The sequence below is a fragment of the Hirundo rustica genome, chromosome 3 (assembly GCF_015227805.2).
Source record: "Hirundo rustica isolate bHirRus1 chromosome 3, bHirRus1.pri.v3, whole genome shotgun sequence".
Classification (NCBI taxonomy): domain Eukaryota; kingdom Metazoa; phylum Chordata; class Aves; order Passeriformes; family Hirundinidae; genus Hirundo; species Hirundo rustica.
Window position 1 is genome coordinate 37678517 of NC_053452.1, and position 21465 is coordinate 37699981.

The 21465-nt window shown below is 37.6% G+C and overlaps 1 protein-coding gene across 14 annotated transcripts in view; it reads left to right on the forward strand.

Moving 5' to 3' along the window:
* Positions 1-21465, forward strand: part of LTBP1 (latent transforming growth factor beta binding protein 1) — a 186544-nt gene that overhangs the window by 104631 nt on the left and 60448 nt on the right. For 4 of the 14 annotated variants that reach the window (XM_040058399.2, XM_040058401.2, XM_040058404.2 and 1 more), the window contains 6 exons: positions 11136-11258; positions 12784-12951; positions 15872-16105; positions 16976-16998; positions 17983-18085; positions 18668-18766. In XM_040058399.2, the coding sequence (XP_039914333.1) occupies positions 11136-11258; positions 12784-12951; positions 15872-16105; positions 16976-16998; positions 17983-18085; positions 18668-18766 (750 nt within the window). The remainder of the gene's footprint in view (positions 1-11135; positions 11259-12783; positions 12952-15871; positions 16106-16975; positions 16999-17982; positions 18086-18667; positions 18767-21465) is intronic. The other 10 variants (XM_040058400.2, XM_040058402.2, XM_058419631.1 and 7 more) reach the window with 4 other exon arrangements.

A 21465-nucleotide genomic window follows, 5' to 3' on the forward strand; every position in this document is an offset into this window, starting at 1 on the left:
ACTTGCAGTTGATACATGGAAATTCATAATGTAGTGTTTAATCATAAAATGATAGTAGGATTATCTTACCAAGGAGTAGACTGTTGATGAATTTAGGGTGGGGACAATCTCCCAACTTTCTGGACAGGGATGAGGTAGTGGTTGTTGAAGGTTTCCCTTATTGCTTAAGGGGTTTGAATAGCTTCTGTGTACTTTGCCACTAGCACACTCCAATAAGGAGATACAAATGGCAGAAGCCCATGAAACAAAGCCAGGATGGAATTTAGTCTTACTGAAGTAAGTAACAAGGGTACTATTTTCTTTCAGAGGGTCAGGATTTTGACCTCGATTTGAACATTCTTCAGGAAAGCTGGTTTCCTTTGTGAAAGCTGCTGGCAGGGTGCGTTTCAGCCCTGAAATGGTTATTAGCATGGCTTCTCAATGCGTCAGCCAGAAGTGTCCTGTTTGTTTAGCTGAAGCAGACATGCTTTTCTGCAAGAGAAGAAGACAGGGTGATGAAGAAAGAGCTGTCCATATCACTAATGCGGACAGCCGTAGATGTCAAAAGAAAACTGTTTAAGCTGCTGGCGTGGGATTCCTTTAAGAATCCTTACAATTAAATTGGAAGGGTATGGAACAGCATATCCATATGCAAGTGTAAGTTTTAATTAGATTATTCTTTGCTGGAAGAGTATGTATGCCATGTCCAGGTTTAGAAAAGGCCAGGCCGAATAGTGATGGGGATATATTTCTGAATCCCTGCCTGCAGCTAAAAGAGATTGGGTTTTTTTCACCTAGATGTTGTCCAACTTTCACTGCCTTTGAAAACTCAGCCCTAAAAGCTTAATTAACCTTGTGTTTTACTTTGATTTTGCAGTCAAAAGTCTACATAGGCTTCATCAACCAAGGAGTATTAGTGTGGTTAATAACCAGATCATTATTTTTTTTTCTTTCAAGTGAGTGGACTAATATAATCAAGCATTCTTCTCTCTAATGTCTAAGTAGGACCACAAAGAACCATCTGTGGGTATGTTAATTCAAGCAGTTTAGTGTAATTACTATCAAGAAAGCTTTTTCCCCCCTCAGTAATTATCTTTTCAATGGGGTGATTTATTGCATGTACACACATGGATGCCCTAAGGCTCTCATTAGAGCCAAAATACAGCTTATCAGTGTTGCAACTTCTTTGTCAGAATCCACATGCAATGCTAATTTCTGGTTCCCTGCTTAGGGTTATACTTACTGTTTCCTTAGTCTGCTAATGGTTTTCTTGGAAAACTGAAATGGGATGGAAAAAACAGCTGGTGAAAAGGTTGGATTCATTTATCAGGAAATGAATTTATTGCCAACAGAGCACTTTAGAAATCTTATCTTGAAGAACTGGAAAAATACCTGAACACTTGTTGTTTTTCAATGAAGTAAAAAGCGCGTGGAAGTTCTTGGAAAGTCCCTATATTCTTAAAAGTAAATGTTTATGAGCTTGCAGAAACTAGTATGTTGATAGATCAAATTCTCTAATCACATGCTTGGGGGACTTGAAGCAGTTTTCCCTTGGCTTCATCATGATTTAAGATACATTTTGAAGGTATATTCTTCCATCCTGCATTTGTCTCTAAAATACATGTTTACATGTATTTTTGAGACTAATGTAGGAGGGAAGAATACGTCTCTAAAAAAATGTTTACTCTGTATTTTATGTTTATTTCATTACTTTTAAGTAATAAAAGAGCTTAGTTAATAAGAAATGCTGTTACTTAGTTACTAAGTCAACAACCATTTTCCAAAGAAGTTCTTTTGTGATGATCATAGTGAGAAATAAATGTATCTCCAGAAACTGGGCTGGGTTGCTGCTTGGACACTGATTATGTGCTTGAAAAGTGTGCCTCTGCAAACTTGTGTTCCAGTAAATTCCACGCAAAAGCACAAAACGAGTTGGACTGATTTCTTCTGCTGCTATTCTGCTAGCTCGCAGAAATCAGTGGGTCATTTCTTAGAATAAGTAACTGTTTTTTCTGTCATTTTAAAAGCATTGCAATAGTTTATTTAGCACAAAGCCTGGGGTTTTTGTTTCTTTTACTTCTCATTATCACTAATCAAGTTATTATTGAAACAGTAAAATCCGGATATTTTGTTTTTCTTAGAGGATATTAATAGTGGTTAATGTAGCTATAGCAGAAACAGTTGGAATAGTATTTTCTGTGATGTTAATAGGTAATTGATTGTAATTGATTTTCACAAAGAGAATAAAATCTGATGCCTGCCTATTGAGTCAATTTGGAGATCAATCAGTCAGGTGGCACTTGCAGTGAAGCCTAGTATGTAACTTTGGTACCAGAAGGTATCAAATTTTCACAATTGACATAAATTATTTGTGTTCCAGTCCAAATTTATAGGTTGATTTATTATGCACATTAAAGCACTTAGAGCATGAAAACATCTATCAAAGCAGATATTACTAAGTAACATTTAATGACGGACCACTAGGTCATTTTTAATTAAGAAGTTGCCTAAATCCTTTGGCAAATTCTAATTAGTATATAGTTGATCTAGACAGCTTTCTTTGCTTAAATGCAGCAGTGTTTTAAGGGTGCATAGGTCTTATTGAAATGCAAGTTGTTCTCTTTGCATCGGAAGGGGATAAATATTTTCTGTTTGGTTTTATTACTTAGTAATTTAAACAAAGTCAGTCAGTTTCTGAAAAGCATAGAGGTAGGATTTCTGAGCTCACTGTAGTAGTCCCCCTTCAGAAATTTATCTTTGCACAGTGCTTAGGCCTGTAATCAGCTGTTGAGATTGCTTGTGTCCTCCAGCACCAGCCACTTGGGACAGAGGGGGAGAGATGGGCTCCAGTACTTTTCTAGCCACAAGTTTATTCTGAATTTTTCAGTGAAATTACCATGGCTGTGGTGATCTGACTAGAATCTGTGCTTCTAAAAGTTCTTATTCTTGGTCCAAATTTTATAAGAACCTTCTCGATATCATGACTGTCTTAGCTGAGAGTGGTTGTATATTTAGTTTTTTATGCCTTGTTGTGTGTTGTATTAAAAATTGTGAAATTATATGTTGTTTTCTTCTAGTGCATGTAATGTGACTTTGAAAATCAGACTTGTTCATTGGTTTTTGAGTCATATTAAGTCATGTAATCAAAAATCACCTACCAAATTTGTAATATAGCAAACTCAATGATACAAGTGAGATCTCTTATTTCAAAAGAGGGTTTTTTTATTTTTAATTAGTACTAAATCACTTAACATTCTTCATCCTTGCTTATGAAAATTTAAAATGCCTTTTTTAGTTACTTCAGTGTAAAGTAGTAATAAAATCAAACTGCAGTCCGGTTTTGATAGTTCCAAGCTACCAGTGCTTCTGAAAAGAAATTTGACTGCATTATTTTACATCGATAGTAGCAGTGGTTTCTTTCAAGAAACACAGGCTTTTTTCCTTTGAATTTGCATCGTTCCGAACTCTTGCAGTAACCCCTGACCTTTTTGAATTCACAGACTGCTTTTCTTGAGTAAAAATGTTTTCTTTAAAAATGAATAGATAGGTTTAAATAACGTAATATCAGGAGATTGCAGGACACAATAATAAACATGTATGTTCGGTTGTAGAATTTTAAGATAATACTTAAATGTGGTTAAAATTTCCAAGCAGCGATGATTTTTATGAGCATAAATTCAATGTGCTAAGCCTGGAAATGAAAGAATGAATTTAATTTTATAGGAATGTTTCAAATTCCTGCATGTCTGTGACCAAATATGGGCACTGCTCGCTATCCGAGAAGCGTGGTCAGTGGACTTGCTCCGTGTGTCCGAATGACTTACTAGGCTGAAGGCAGAGAAGACAGCTTTACACCACCTCAGCCTTTCTGCATTGGGCCAGCTGGGCCTGGGTGGTCTGAGAAGCTGTTGTAATGGTTAGCACAGCCAAAACACAGTGAACTTCTCTTCCTAAATAGCCTACAGCTGGAAGCTGCCAGAGGGAAACTGCAGAGCTGATACTCCAGCCCTCAGCTTTTAAGATGCTCTGCAGCAGGGCAGTTCTCTTCTGGTGAGCAGTCCTTCTTCACTTTGCTTGGCTGTAACAGCCATCACCTTCAGGTTAATGTGTAGAACAGAAGCAGGCTCCATATTTGCTTGCTGAAGCATCTAGTAAGGTATTTCAGTAAAAGGGGAAATTAAAGGAGCTTTATGATGTAGTAAATAACTTGGCAAGTTTTACAGTAAGCAAGCAAGGCGTATTCTTTCAACAATAAGTGACAGGAACAGATCTTGTTTTAAGCAGGCGCAGGAATTTTTCCTAGGATTGGATGTTTACACTTAGCATGGTTTGTTATTCTTGGATAAAGGATACTCAGGCTGTATTAAATGTCATTAATCCTGGAATAAAGCTGAAATGATTCACTTCCTGGATGTGATTGAATTAGGTATAACATTGCTCAAGGAAATGTGAGTGAAGTTGCTTGTAGGTTTCCAGTAAAGAACCAAAGGACTGTTGAACAGCAGCTAATACAGTCGCAAACACTATTTTAATCTCATTTAAAAGCCAGCCTAGAACTGAGCGGAATGTTGGAAGTTAAGATCTTCTGTAGCGTGTCCTCCCCTCCAGCACAGAGTTCTGTGCGTTGTCATTGAGTTGAGAAAGAGATTCTACTACATTGTACTTTTCTGTACATAAATCCCTCTACGTCAGTGAGAGGGAAACCTTCCATTAGGTGTGAAAATGTTTGTCACTGAAATTTAGAGTGCCTTCAAGACGGAATTTAAGTTTTGATTGATGCGTTTCTTTTTCAGTCATCTCAATTCCCCAGTGTGCAGTGTGTCTAAGAGAGCTGAACAAGTTAATCCATACTTGAGGACATACAGGTGGAGATGTTGAAAAATCACTGGGGGTTTTGATATTTAGGCAAGCAAGAACTGGTTAGAGAAGAGTAACAGATAAGGGTCAGGTTGTTTTTCAGAGCTTCCTGCATTTTTTTAATTTCTTCTGGAGTATTCAGTCTTTCTCTAAATCACAGTTATTAGAAGAAAATAGGTGATATTAACTGTTGCCTGCATTTAGACTGAACAAAATTTAGCTTAGTATTGTGATACACAGCCCATGCAAATATTTATGTGTGGTCATGAGTAAAAACAGTTCTTCATCTGACTGTGTTAAATATGTGTGCACCAACATTCTGGTGAAGTGCTTTGGGGTGTTTCTAATATGAAACCTTGATGATTGCCTTACACTGGACAAAAATCCAAATAAAAATTCTTTGTGAACATTCATAGAAAGCAAGCAGAAAAAATACGTGAGCAAAGTAAATATTCTTTTTGTTATCTGACTTATCCATTCATTTCCATCTTTTATCTTCTAGTAACGGATGTAAAGTTTTTTGAAGATGAACCTGGTTTTGGATTTAGTAAAGCTGTATAATTATCATGGTTTATAACAAGTTCAGTGTTACTATGTGCTTACTTGTTTAAATGAACATTGTTCCCACCTTTCTGCTTTGTTTGGTTGGTTTTGAGGGCTGTTTTTTTCCTTCTTGTTTATTTTTTAAATCAGGAAGATATTACTATGTTCATAGCCATACTCTCCACATGAGCAGACAGGCATGCAGTTAGAAAATGGCTGTTCTAGGTTGCTTTTTTTCACCAGGAAATTCAGTGGCAGTGAGTCATTAACACATTGCATTTTCTGAGAGCAGGCTGACCTGACACCCAGAAGACCAATAAAAATGTGTGGGAAGGTATCAAACACCAAGTGTTGTTGTTAAGAGAGCCTGTTTTAAATTCCCCTCAGTGGGGTAGATTAGCAGCAGCAGTTTGGTTACAGTGTCTGGGCTATTTGAAGCTGGGAGAGCAGCGGTCGCTGACCTCACCGTATATCAAGCTGTGCTCGGAAGAGGGAATAGGAGGAGCTGAGACACAGCAGACTCAACTGTACAGTGCTGCAGCGTCACTGTTAAGACCCTGTTTTTGGCAAAGCTTCTTTGTGTTCGGGTGGACTTGTGAGAGCAGAGTCACCAACAGGGCTGCTGGGATGGCATTTGGCCTCCACTGCCACCTCAACTGGTTGTGAGGATGAGTCGAACTTTCATGGGGATGGACTACCAAATCTAGGGACACAGTGTGCCAAGTTCCCTGTATTTGGCATGGATAATACTGAAGAGTAACAGCAAAGGGTCAGGCTTTCAGTCAGTGCAGAACTGACAATGCTTCTTCCATGCCGGTGGGGTTATACCCATTTATTACCATTGAGAAAGGGTCAGGTCATTCATATTATCAAACACCAAATGTTAAATCATTTATTTACCAGTTGTGTATAAATTATAAATGACAGTGCTTACTGTGAGATTTCCTCATGGAGCCATGTGAAGTGCTGTTTGGGATATCCCCTTGTTTAAATTAATTTTTTTTCTGTATCACTGGTACAGAGGCTTTTTACCGATGGAACTTCATTACTCTGCTATTCTCAAAAACTGAAAGTCTATATTGAGTTGGTCTTTGGAAAGCTTTATTTGTGGTTTTATAGCAGTGCTACCTAGCCCCTTAGTATTTTCTCTGTGTAGATGAAGGTATTTGATCAAATTACTCCTCAAGCATGCCACCACTTTGTGTTTCTGCACAAGACATTATTCAGACATTTTTCTCTAGTTTTTACAATGGAGCAAATGAATTCTTATTCCTATACTAATATAAAATTGAAATATATTTTATGCCCATACACAAGAAATAGGGCTTAAAAAAAAAAAGTCTGCTCATCTTGAATTTCCTTTCCAGCTGCCTGAACAAGTTGATTCCAATGCAATTTGCACAGCTGGGCAGGCTGGCAGGTGGTAGGAAACATTTTGAATAGGTGGCCTTTTACCATAGTCTGAAATGAAGTAGGTAGTAAATCTGCAAGGATTTTTTTTTTTTTTTTTTTCTGCTCAAGTTGTTGAATCAACACTATTCCTACGTGTATGTATGTTTCTTTTGAAAATTTGAGGTTTTGGGGTTTTTTAATCAGCTTCTGGCTTGTTTCTGTGGAATCCCTAGACAAGCTTGTGTAATTCAGCATAGAGCATCAGCTCAGTAATTCAATGAGCTCATTGAGTAGACATGACCGCGAAAAGAGGCATTAAAATACACTGTGATTAAGTCATGCTGAGGCACCGAAACATGCACAATGCAGTTAACTTTAAAAATGGGACAAATTTAGCAAGAGGAATAGCCATATCAGGAACTCTAGAAGGAATGCTAGTTGGTATTTATATATATATATATAAGCTGGTACTTAAATGTAGCAGTACTCACATTAAATAGCAATAGCAGAGCTCATGTGAATAGGGAATTATGTTTTTAGTACAAGACATACAAGAACATTCATCTATAAAGAGATTGAATACAAAGGCAATAATGACAGCATCTGTGAATGTTTCCTGCAGAATAGTTGAATCATTTGGAAAGAAGGATGATGGTGTATTCATGAATTATAGGAAGAGCCCATGTATCCACAAATCAGCCACTCTAGTAAATAATGCCTTGAAACATTCATACTTCTAGTATTCATATATAGATTTTTAACATTCCTTAAAATGAAAGTGGATGCAAATGAGTAAAGTTGTCATCTAATAAGTGAAGAATGCATCATTAATAATTTTTAACATTGAAAATACAAATGCACGTATGTTAAGCCATGTTATTACTTACCTTGCTTAAAAACATGTAGAAGGGTAGAATTATTCTCCTAGACAGAAAGAAAAAGTGCCATCCGTGTCATGCTGATATGAGTAAATATAATGGTTAACAAACAGGAGACTTAGTCTTTTTATTGAAAATAAGAATTATAAACTCCAAGTCAAATTATAATTATTTAAAATAAGCTGTCTTCTTTGCTGATGTAAAACTCAAGTGCTGTTTTCATTAGACATAGCATTTCTGCTAATTCTGTTTCCAGAAGTAGTCATCAAAAAAGTGATACATTATATATGTTGCTTGGCAGATATCTTCAATTTTCCTTCAGTCATATAAGTTCATTTTCCTGTAAAGAAAAACATACTGAAAATTTGGAAAGGGAGAAAGTTTAAAAATGTCTGGGTATTACAATGAGGGAAGTAGAGAAATTATTTTCATTATGTGTATCAATTTCTCCTGTGTTTTTCTGCTTCCTCCAAAATATGTACGTGGTTTTTGTGTGTGTGTCTGTAATTGTGTTGAGGATTTTCATGTTGAAATGAACCCAGATAATGGCATTTTTCCTGTACAAAGAATAAACGATACTGCCTCTTCCTCTAACTTATTTCTGACATCAGAGAAAACGCTTTATCAAAGCAAGTAGAGTCATTTTGTGGTTTAGCATTTGAAGACTGATCTGACAACCTAAATTGCCAACAGATAGAAAATTCAATAGAGGGTTCTTGAGTGTTCTGGTATTTTCTTTGTATTAGCTTCAAGATATTTCAGAGTCTTTTTTTTCCATTAGGTCCTAGTTGAGCCTAATTTTGGAAAATGGAACATTTGTAATATGTCCTTTCCTCCCAACAACTTTACAGCAGCATCACTATGTTGCTATTTAGGGATCTTTCTATAATGTCTTTAGTTTGCTAACTAACTGGTAAGATTTAAGTTCATTTCTTTAATACTTATAAATCATAATGGTATTGAAATAGTGATAATCTTCCCTCTGGAATCAGTTGGAACTATATAGCTGCCTTTGATCACATTTTGAGATTTCAGGGTAAAAGAAAGAACCTTGGTCTGATGAAGAGACTTAGGAAACCAATAAAATTCAAGTGCATCTGAAAATGTCTAGCGTGATAAATGTTCTGTATTAATGCAATCCTTAAATAAGATACTCCTGCTCTTATATGGGATGTCATCCTGCTTCAGCATTGGACGGGACAAAAAGTAGACTACTGCGCAAAAATACTTCAGCTGTTTTTTCTGCTCTTTTCTTGTACCATTCTCCTTTTTAAATAGTCCACTCCCTCTGAGGTCAGAAAGTCATGTAGTCTGGGAATTTCACTTGAAAATTCCTTTGAGGCAGAGCTGATCCTTTGTAATTCGTGTGGTTTCCATCACATTTCATCCAAAGTTCTAGGATATAAATTACTACTCCTTGTCACACACAGCTAAGTGCATAGAAGAGAAGTTTATCCAGGTGGTGTCAAGACACTGTATTAGGTACAGCACTGGAAGAGCTGAGGGATAAGCTCAACACTGAGTATTTGGAAAAAAAACATGGCTGATATAGCAGCTGCCAGAGTCTGCTGTACTGTGCTCTCTTGTGTCATGGTACAGGTAGCCAAACTTCTGGGGAAAAATGAAAAAGAAACAATCTTTCTATAGGTTTCCAAATGCAAACTTCGGGACATCTGTTACATTTTGTATATTGAACCTCTTACCCTCAGTGACGGTGTTGAATTAGGAAGCAACATAAAATGAGGCCAAATAAAATGAGGCTGGTATTATAAAAGCTAAAAGGAAAGAATATCTTTTAGACAGATGGTCACTAATACCTGATTTTCATAGAACTAGCTGGAATGTCTAACTTCCATGTAAAGTTTGTTTATCCAGCAAGGTAGGTGTTTTTTCTTAGTCTTAAGGATAGGGAGAAAAAGTCTGATGGAAAAATAATAAATGTAAATATTTTAAAGTAGGTCTAATTCAATCTACTCTCTCAATTTTTCTGAAAGAGGAGACCGCAATTTATGACACGGATAATTATAGATTAGAGGATTTTTTAATTTTATTTTTGTTACTATTTTGATGTTTGGATTATCAGTGCAAACTATGTTGTTGCTGTCCCCTGAAATAAAAACCTGATTTGGCTGACTTAATTACAGATGGTATCCAGATGATTGTTAGACAAGTCCTGTTTTAAGAGTAAGGGAATGACAGATACAACCATGAGTGTGATGTAGACCTGAGGCCCAATGCTTGGGTAATGGGAGGATTGTTCAGTCAGACGCTGAAAGCAGCACTTGTATAGGTGGTCTGGTAACAGCAAACTTTATTCAAGCAGTTCACAGAATAAAGAACATGTGGAATTGGAAGGGACCCACAAGGATGGAGTCCAGCTCCTGATCCTGTGCAGCACCACCCTCAGGAATCACATCAGGTGCCCAAGAGTGTTCTCCAGATGCTTCTTGAATTCTGTCAGGCTGGTGCTGTGACCGCTTCCTTGGGGAGCCTGTTCAGCGCCCAAGCACCCTCTGGGTGAAGAATCTTTTCCTAATATTCATCCTAAACCTCCCTAACACAGCTCCAGGCCATTCCCTAGGGTCCTGTCACTGGTCACCACAGAGAAAAGAGATCAGTGCCTGTCTTTCCTCTTCCCCTCATGAGGAAGGTGTACCTGCAGTGAGGTCTCCCCTCAGTCTCCTCCAGGCTGAGCAGACCCAGTGCCCTCAGCAGCTGCTCATGTCCTTTGGACACTCCTCGATAGTTTAATGTCTTTTTTTCATTGTGTCACCCAACACTGCCCCCAGTACTCGAGGTGAGGCTGCCCCAGCTCAGAGCAGATCAAGTCAATCCCCTCCCTTGCCCGGCTGGCGATGCTGTGCCTGATGCCCTCAGGACAGGGTTGGCCCTCCTGGCTGCCAGGGCACTGCTGACACAAGTTCAAGGTAATTGTTGAGAAGTTGTGTTGCCACTGCTGCAATTCTTTCCGTGTCAGGTGTGTTCCGTGCTCCCTGAAGCATATTATTGCCATCAAGTTCCCCTGGGCTACAGGTGGTATTTTTACACTGTGCTTCTTTCAGCATAATGAACCATTGAGCACTCTTAAGTATAAATATAAATACTAATAAAAACTCTAGTAAATGTGGCAAGGGGTGTTCCACCCTTTGTAAAATACACTAGTTTGTTTGAAACTCGTCTCTGAATGTTCTTGTGAGCTGTGTTGAGCTGTGCGAGCAATCGTCTAGTCAGGAGAAGGGTTGATAAGCGGGTCAAAGTGTATTTGTTTTTCTAATTCAGAGTACTTAAGAATGATTTATAAATATAATTGTGTTTCTGTTATGTTCTCAGCAGTGTTTTAAAAGGTTATGAATTACATGTCAGTATGGGAAAAAGTGTTGATTAAAGTGTTAATTTGTAACAGTTATCCTTGGCATATTTAAAAAAAAAAGGAAGAAAGATATTAATATATGTTTCAGCATCTGATTTTTTTCAATTTTCACACAGATATCAATGAGTGTCAGTTACAGGGAGTATGCCCTAATGGTGAGTGCTTGAATACCATGGGCAGCTACAGATGTACCTGCAAAATGGGATTTGTGCCAGATCCTACCCTCTCAAGATGCATACGTAAGTAATACTGCTAATCAAAGTACCAAATTAAATACTTAGTTACATTTCAGATGAAGATTTATTTGACTGGGCCCAACTATTCTAATCTCTCACCTTTGTTTTTCTGTCCCCAATTCATATTCTCAGTATATTCACTTTATTTAGTCAGTCTCAGTGTTCCTGCCTCTTTTCTGTTTCATTGTCCTGGAAACCTTGGTCTCCACTGGTGGCTGCCCAGGATCCTTGCTGTCTTTTCCTGATTTTCTTGTCACCAAATCTGCTAGGCCGTCTTCAGTCCCCACATACATTCAGTGTTTTTCAGTGGCCTGGAGGACTTTTTTTTACTCCCCTCTCTGCTAGTTTCAGCCAAAATCATCTTTGTGTCCCGCTCTCCCCTTTTTTACCTCTGCAGCTTTGATCTGAGTTGTTTCCATTAAAAAATGTTTAGCTCAGGATGATCTTTGGCACATTATCTTTCTAACTAAGAGAATTAAAAATTAAGAAATAATTAGGAGAAAGAAAAAGTTGTGAATGCATAATTTCCCTCTATTAGTTAGCTTTTACTTTGGTTATGATCAATTACCTCTGCAAGAAGAAAAGACAACGTAAAGAACAACTAAATTTTTCACTTTTTTTTTTTTTGCAGAGTATGTACAAGTGAAAAATAGCTATAAACTAATTTCTTTCTTTGAGCTATCTTTACATTTATAAAATATAGTCTTAAGTCATAGGTGAGTTCGTTTTTTTTCCTCAGCACAACTATCTGATGCTACTTGTAAATGACACTTAGTTGATGAGAGAGTTTCTCAGTAGTTTGAAGAACTTCATACTGCTTTTCAGTTGAACGCCAGAAGAAAGGAGTTGGTTGTTGGGTTTTGGTTTTGCTTTTATGTGTCATGTTGAAAATCAGATAGTCTTTGTATTTTTTGGGTTATGTGAACATGTTACCCAGAAATGTTAACTTTATCTTAATGTGGATGCATCAATTAGAAAACTGGATGGGTCTTAGCTTTCTGTTAGCTCATACTAATCATAGCATTTGGCCTTTGGCTCTTCCACATTAAAACTATGTAAATATGTAATTGTCTCTTTTATTTAAAAAAAAAGGTGCAATGTATGAAACTTTATGCTTTTACAGTCTTACTGGCATAGCCTACTTACAGATGGATGTTCCTTTGGCTTTATAGCTTGGCACAGCTCTGTAGTGCCAGTGGCTGATCTTCAGCAGCTGTGCACAAGTGACAGAGACTATTCTCACTCTTCATTGTGGCAGCATGGCAACTGCTGGTTTTGAATTTACTTTTTTTATTGTTGTTTTTCTTTGAAATACTTCTTATCCTTGGCCCAGGGTAAGTTGGAATTCAGAAGTGTTTGCAAAATAAGTTTATTTTAATGTTCTGATTGTCGTCTGAGATAGGTGTCTGAAACAAAACCCCTGCAGGCAGAATATTAATCTGTTTAAGTGGTGTTGGAAATCTAGTGGTGTTTCTCTGTTTTGCTTTCCATGTGGACAGTACCATCCTCTCTTCCACTTTCATTGCAGCTGATAACCCTGTAGTTGCTGAAGAGAAAGGACCCTGCTACCGGTTTGTTAGTGCAGGAAAGCAATGCATGCATCCTCTTTCTGTTCAGCTCAGCAAGCAGCTTTGCTGTTGCAGTGTTGGCAAAGCCTGGGGCCCACACTGTGAGAAGTGTCCACTCCCAGGAACAGGTAAGAACTTCCCAATAAAAATACAAGCTCTTGTCCCCTGCCCCCTAATCTGTTATGTATGCTTCAAAAAAAACCAACCAAACGACCACCCCAGTACATACTATAGATACAGGAAAAGTAACCCAAAATGTAGTTAATGCTCTTCAGTTGTTAAAGGCTCTGGTGAAGCGATGGCAGCTTTGAAATTTGGTTACAGACCAACATGAGATGTAGTTTGTATTACAGTTAGTAGGGATATGCATGGCACTATTTCTGCTTTCTCACCTTCCTTCCTATCTTTACCACCCAGTCTGAGGAATGTGCTAAGGAGAGAATTGCCTTCTTAATAATAAACGAGTAGTTAAACTTTTCATGCCATTTTTCACTTAAACAATTCCTTACTTGATACATAAAGCTCTCTTGTATCAGTGTTCCCTTAGAGTTCTGCTGTTATTTAAATATATAAGGACTTTAAAAATATCAGCTTGTTTGGTCACCACTCTCACTTTGGTTATAGATTAAGATACCGCATATTATGGATACTGATCACTGTTTTCAAGTACTTTTTATTCCCTGATGTTGCTTAAAACTTAAACGCCCATGGAGTCTTCAATCAAAATCAATTTAATATTATCCTTTTTCCCAAATGTAGGGTCAAATTGATCTGTTTTAAAAGCATCATTGCTTGTTGTAATATACATGATGTCCAGTCTCTTGAGTATTTTAGCCCAGGTGTTTGTAGTGACAATACACCGTGCTTGCTTGAAGCTGCTGCAGATGTCACTCTCATGATGCAGGTCATGTATTTCTCTGATGTATTTTATAAAGATTTACACTTTCAAACCAGATAGCTGCTTTGAGAAATCCACAGCTACTATCAGAGATATGATGAGAGCAGCAGATTCCTTATTTTCTTAAGCTTGACTTACAGGAGTGAAAGTGACCAACACTTTTGGGCATTTCAATAGATTTTTAAAGCCACTGTATCCTGCCTGACCATTGGGTCACTAGATCATTGATCAGAATTTTAAAACTCCAGTTCACTTTTGGATAAATAATATTTCTATGGCTCTTTAATAGAGAAAAAATATGTTCTCATGAGATGACTTGCAATTTAAGTGCAGGTGTTTTACATCTGTGAGAATATTGCATGAGGCTTTATGCCCAACAGTGTGTATAGTGGAGCACAGAATACATCCTTATGTTGACTGCTATCTGGTCACAAAAATACTTCAAGTATCATATGGAATTGGTTATTTTAGTGATTTTTTTTCTTGATGAAAAGACTTCAGAGAGAAAATCTGTTAGTAGAAAATTCTGATGAGCTTTTCCCATTTAATGACTACTTGCATGATTTAAAAACATGTTCCTTTCTGTAACAGGTTAAATTCATAATGTTTCAGAGTTTTCTATGAAAAATGTGTGAAAGTGGGATACTCCAGAGTGGGGTAATGTATTTACTGCAGCATCCCATGGTAGTATAAAAGCCACTAAAATAAAAAGCTTCTAGAGCATTCATACAAAGTAAACCATCTCCTAAAGAGACACTGAGAGACCAAATTTGTATGTCCAGGTGTTGAGAGCTCTTATCAGAGCTGCGCTAGAATAAGACTCACATTTCTGCTTTTCATTTGAGAGAATATGACCTGAAGCAAGATTTCCTACATCCTAAGTATGCATCTGAAGGGACAGACATCAAATTTTCTGTCTCACTCCCTTGACCAGAATTCCCACCCTCAATTGGGTGTTTTTATGGCAAGTTTTGACATTAGCTGTCCCAGCAAAAAAGTATTTCCTTATTCTGAATCCATTCAATTTAATGAGTTTGACCCTTCATATTTTCTATTCTAAGACACCATCTATTCCACTAAGACACACTGTGCAGTTAATGCATACTGTGATTAATATACAGTTCAACTCATCTGTGGAGTGCTTTTGGCTAGTACTTTGTTCTTTTATTTTCGATGCTAATTCATTTAAAAACCCTGATGCGTTCAAAGCAGAATTTGTGAACTTACCAATGCCCCACTTAGTGCATCCCAGGCAGCCATAAGAATTCCTACGCAGGAGACTAAATCTTTTTTTGTTTCATCCCAAAATGGCTTTACTTAGAGCAATAAGAACAATGAAGCACTGCCCCCTCAAGACTCCTGAAGGTCTCCCTGACCCTGACAGGAGCACAACTTTTCTCTTTGATGTGGAGGAAGACTGGCTTTTATTTCTTTCTCGTTTTACTTTTTGAGTAGAACTAGAAAACATGATGCTTCTGTAGAGCACCTGTAGCCACAGAGCAAGCGCTGTTGCCTGACTTTAATTGAGTTTTTCTGTAGCAGCTTTATAAATGAGGTTATTTTCCCTCTCCTCCAGTAGTGATTTGGTTTCTTATGATCCCCATCTTCTTTTTAGCCAGCCTTTTTCAATTCACTGGAGTTTGGATCTGGACTGGTATGAGGCCTCTGATGTAGTCAGGTGGGATCCTGTGGATCAGTGTTGGTACTGGTTGATAGTGTTCTACTCCTCTAGTAGAGGGCTAGTGTGCTTTTCCCCTGTGATTTCTACGGCGAAAGAAAATTATAGCAGCAGTGATCTTCATTCATTATGCAGTGTAGATAGCACATTTAAAGTAATACATAGAAAGGATATTCTGTTTGCAGGGGATTAATTCAAAAAAATATCTCGACATATTGACAGATAAGCAGAACTGAAGAAAAATGGTAAACTGGAGTGGAAACCTTCTGGGAAAAACAGCCAGAACATGCTTTTGGGAGAATGCTCAGTCGTGTTAGCATGCAATGCATAGCTTCTCTTTAAGAGGTTTTTTGTAAAACTGTATATACAATATGAGATTTAAGTTCTTAGTGGTAGTCATTATATTTTCCACTATGTCAACATATTGCACTTTTAGACTCCTAAAAGGAATATTTTCCCATCCCAAATCTAGCTGCTTTTAAGGAAATCTGCCCTGGTGGAATGGGTTATACGGTTTCTGGCCCTCACAGAAACAAGCTATATCATCACCCTGCAGTTAGAGTACAGCCACCTGCCATTGGCAAGACCCCGATTACTCAACCTGTTCCTAAAGGTACTTCTCCTCCACCTCTCCCAGCAAAGGAAGAGCCAGTGGAGGCACTGACCTTCTCACAGAAAAGTGAGACTGAGATGGCTGTACAAGAAGGTGAGAGTGGGAAAATGTAGTCTTTCTCTCTTTGTGTGCATGCGTCTTCTTCCGTGGTTTGTTTCTTTGCGCGGTAGCTGCGGACAGCGCAGGGCCGAGAGGCATCACTCCCCGCAGCAGAGCATTCCATGATGCCCAGTGTCCTGCATCACGTGATTCACTTCTCACAGGCTGGGGCTAGGTCCTACCAGATGCTGAGACCACGGAGAAAGAGTGAGACTGCTTTAATCTCAGAAACAGAAATAGTATATATTTGTTGTAAGACTTTAAAAAAAGTTATATATATATATATATATATTTACGAATTCTGAAAAGGAAAGCTGCCATGGAAAATAAGAGGTTATATGAAATTTCTACCACTCCTTCCCAGAAAAAAAGTGATATTTGTGGAGGAAAGTAACCAATCTTGCTTTTCTAAAGAAAAGACAAAATTTAAAACTTGATTTTTTTTTTTCCGTAAATCCTTGCGATTTGTTAGTACTAAGTTATATATCACTGTGACATTAATTTACCTTTAAGATATTTACAGATGTTGATATCCCTTGGAAGGAATTGAAAAGGTTTCATCAGTGAGTTAATAACCTGTGAGTTTGTCAGATTGTTTCTGAGGAAGCAGGTAAACAATTAAGAAACCTACAAGGCAGCTGAATACTGAGTAAATAAACATAAGATAGCGTGTAGAATCTTATTCTGGTTTCAGGTTAGTTTTTACATTTGCTTCAGGAACATGATTTCATGTTTGCACTATCTTGGAATGAGGTTTGAGCTCGACTTTTTTGTGTGATGGCCATGATCACTTTCAAGTGTGATAAAATATATAATAAAGTGCTTTGTAAAAACTGATTAATTCTCTTTTCTTTCTGATTTTAGTGGCAACTGCAGCTCCTGATCAGGTAAAGCATGATGTCATTTATCTAGGAATTAGAATGCAGACCATTTTTATCATGTGGGATACAGATAACTGAAAGGATTTGGAATTTATGGTGAACAAACCTCATAAGTCCATCACTGTGGACTTACTGTTCAAACCCTGAGGCAAAAGGAGTTGTGTTAGTGAGGTACAGGAAAGATTATTTTAACCTGTCTTAGAGGCATTAGTTGGAGGGTCTGGTATATACTACTCTATCCCATTCTGGAGACTGTGTTTTAAAGAGGATACTGAAAAATGCAGAGAGTATGAAGAAGAGACACATACTAACAGCTAGAGAGAATTAATGAGAGAGAAACATTATGAAGCTTTGAGATGCATTTGTGACACCTGTTCATGAGACTGGTATTATTGCCTAAGTTCATTCCGTAGTTTGTTTAGGGTCTCTTGTGTTCATTGGAGAAGAGCAAGTGTATATCTGTGTGAAGTCCCCCATTCTGGAGGTTTCAGGTTCTCTGTGCTGGAAGTAATGGTGTTTGTTGTCAATAATTACAGCTGTGCTCCATTTCATTTTCCTACAGACATATCAGCATCTAACATTTCTGTGAAAATAAGATGATGGGTTCAATAGCTAACAAGAAACCTTTCACAGTTGTCAGACACCTAAATTTGATTGTATACTTTTGCGTGATGCTGAACTGCATTCAAATGCTATTTGTAAGCGATTAAAGACCAGAGAATGGGGGAATTGTGGAGGGACAAAGCCAAAGAAAGATACAATTAGAACCTCCAGGAAATGGCTGCTTCAAGTAAAATCAATGTTAAATTGTATGCCATTGTATAAACATAGTATTCCATGTTCATTCAGGTTTAAATTAGTTGTGATTAATGATCTGCTATCAAGAGCCACTCATGTGAAAATGTTAGCTGTGTTTCAAGCCAGGAGTTTGTGAGTAGCTATGAATTAAGGGAATGTTTTCAGAATTTTTTTTTTTAATCATTCTTCTAGGAATTAGCTTCCATTGATCAAGAAAAGCAGCCTTATCTAGAGCCTGGGCAGCCTCAGCTTTCTCCTGGAATTTCAACAATTAACCTGCATCCACAGTTTCCAGGTAACTTATTTTATCTTTTTCTTTTAGTATAAGAGAGTGCTTACAGTTGTAAAAGAATGGGCAAGTAGCAATTCTAATAGAGGTTAATGAAAAAAATGATTGGAGCTTCAAAAGCAATTTCTTTATGATCAAAAAAAGTCATGGAAGCAGAAGTGAGAGGAATTGAGAGGTTGGCATTGGCTTGGTGACTTGTTTAGGAGATAGACATATTTTAAGAAGTGATATCCTGGATTGTGTGCATGAGAATTTTAATCTCAGCAGAGGTGAAGCCTTGCACTCCTTTCAAGAGGAAACTGTGCTTAGGTAGGTCTTTGCAGATTTATGCATTAATTTTGCTGCAAAGGTTTTGCAACTGTTTGTGTTCTTTAGCACCTCAGTGATTTTTTTCATAAGCAGTAGAATGATGAAAACCCCAATTACTTTTTTTTTCCTATTGTAGGTCAAAGCAGAATAAACAAATTAAAATCTCTATAGTGCCTAATTTATTTAGTATCATGTGTGAATTCTATAAGGGTTGGGTTTTTTGAATGCTTTAAAGGTGGGTTTTTTGGATGTGATTGATTTCCATTCCATGTCACACAGTAGTGATTGAGAAAACATCCCCTCCTTTGCCTGTTGAAGTTGCTCCCGAAGTCTCTACTTCAAGTGCAAGTCAAGTTATTGCACCTACTCAAGTTACAGGTATTGTACTTCTCTTTTAGAAATACAATAAATTAAGAAATTACTGAGTTCCTGACACTATCGTTCTGTGCTGTTGCTGAATTACTGGAGTGAAGAGAATTGTCTGTATAGAACAGAAGGAATATTCGGGAGAAAGTGCAGAACTGCACAACAATGAGGCTACTATCAAGAGAGCCAGGACCAGGTCCTTCCAGGATGTACCTGTGTCTTGGTTTTGAAAGACAGTTGTCTGCTAGGGAAAGCTAGATCTTCCCTTGGAATGGAGAATGTAAGCCCCCTTCCCTCCAAATAATTATAATTTTGCAATTAGGGACTTTCAGGCAAAGATATGGGAATAGAAGTAACAGTTCTTTACTAGGAATATTTGAAAAAAAAGAAAATACAAATGTAGTAATACAAAAAAACAAGTAAGCAAGCAAACAAAAATCGTGGAAAAACCCTGACAGGGTCAGGGATATGACCTGACACCCTGGTGGTCAAGGTGCTGGAAGCAGTCCAGATGAATCCTCCTGGAGTAACAGACGTGGTTCTGTGGAGTAGAGATGGTCTTGTAGAAAGTCCAGTGGTGGTGAGTTGGGTGCTGTCTTCCTCCAGGAATCCAGTAGAAAAACCAGATACCTTGTGTCCCTCAGTCCCAGTTTTTATCTAGCTAGGAACAGTTGGCTCCTCCCCCACTGGGTGGAGCATCTCTCAATGGGATGATGGAATGTGTCATGTCATTGGTGGGCCCTAATGGCCCATTATCAGAAGATGTCCCCCTGGAGGATGGAGGGGTGGTGAAAGAGATAAGAAACACTGCCCCACCTGGTTTGAATGGCTGGGCCATTATCAGAAGGCATCCTCCTCCCTCCCCCTTGGAGTCACAAGAGATAAGGAAAAAACATCTCCCCAACAGCTTTCAGCAGGTGAAATAGAATACACATTTTTTGGTTACATAACCCAAGACAACCTTCTATTTTTGTATCCATAAGTAAAGGGTGGAAGATAAAATAATAATTCACCTCAGATTCAGTTCTGGACTTCCTTTGCAGATCTACAAGGAATGTCCAGAACTGAATACTTCTTGAATACAAGTCAGGTTGTTAGAGAATACACATGTGTATTCATGAAGTATACATGACGATGTTCATTGAGAGGTGTAGACTTCAAGGGGTGTAGATCAGAATGTTCTGCAAAATACAGGTGAGACCTTACTACAAGACGTATTTTGAAATGTTCTTTTGATGTTTGTGCTTCGTCCTTTTTTGATGTATTTGAGTTGCCTCATCTCCATCTGTGTTGAGAAGTGAAAGTAACAGAAGTGCAAGTAATGCACCTGCCATAGCTGAAATTTGTCTAAATGACAGCTATGTCGAAAAGACATCAAAATTCCTTTTGCTATATATTTAGAAACAAAAAGGTGAATGTGCCATACTTGTATACATGAGACCATTACAATGTCACATTGGTTAGAATGAGCCAGAATGAACACAGGCTTTGAAGTGATTGCAATATCCTGGTAAATACTGTAAGATGCACTCATATATTCAGATATAGATACATATTTAGGTAGAGATATTTCAGCATACAAAGAGGTTTCCTGGTTTCTATTCAGGGGGAGAAATTTCACATCCTTGGATAAAAATTGAACTCTTCAAAATGGCTTTCTTTCATGTAAGAATGGATTTTTGAAATGATGCATTGCACACATGGTCTAAATCTCCCAGTTGTTTGTACAGTTCTGTCTGTAGTTGAATCCTCCTGAAGGTACTGTAAGGGTAGAGAAAGTATCCTGTCCTTCTGTAAGCATTCAACTGCTGACTTCTGTTTGCTGTAAATGCAGTTCATCAAACTCAAAGGAAGGTTTAAATAGTTGTGATCATCAAACTAGAACTTAGAAGTGAGCTCTTCTGTGACTGTGCCCCTGCTGCCAGTCAGCTCCCAGCTTCCTTATAGAGAGAAAAAGTTACCCTGGTGGGAACTCACATCAGTTAGTAAAAAGAAAGTGGTAGCTTTCCAGGTTCTGGTTTTTTATTTCCTCAGGAAAATTAGAACTAGAAATTGCTGCATGCTATAAGTCAGTATGTTGTTCAGGGATTATAAAGTATGAGTGCAGTAAGATTTGTAGGACAAAAATCCTAAACAGGATTTAAGAAACCAAATGTAGTTCAAGTTGAGAAATTTTTTGAGTGCCTTATTTCTGTACTTTAGAGTTTAGTTAAATGTAAATGTGACCTGTTTCTAAATAGTCTAGATAAACAATTCTTTACAGTACTGTCTTCTTTTTCAGGAATTACAATTCCATAGTGCAGTATAGCCTTAGTTTGTATCAACTGAACACAGTCATTAGTATTTTCTGTGCTAACACATATGCTTTGGAAATTTCTAAAATTACTGTAAGGATTTAGCATCCGATGCTGGCCATATCTGAATCTCCTTATCTTACAAAATACATCCAAGCCATTAAAAGATGAGTATTCTGTAAATCAGAATACCCTGTGTAATCAAACACTCACTACAGTTATTTTCTTAATGTGCAATGCAAAGGTTGAGCCATATATATATATATTATTTTATATTATCTTCATTTTACTTTAAATTTTATGTACTGATTTATAGACCTTGGATGGGACATAAGATTATGTCACTAGGAAAAGCCCAGATGGTTTCTAGATTCTTTCAGATAAGGTATCCATTAGAGAAACTCAGGAGTTGCAAAG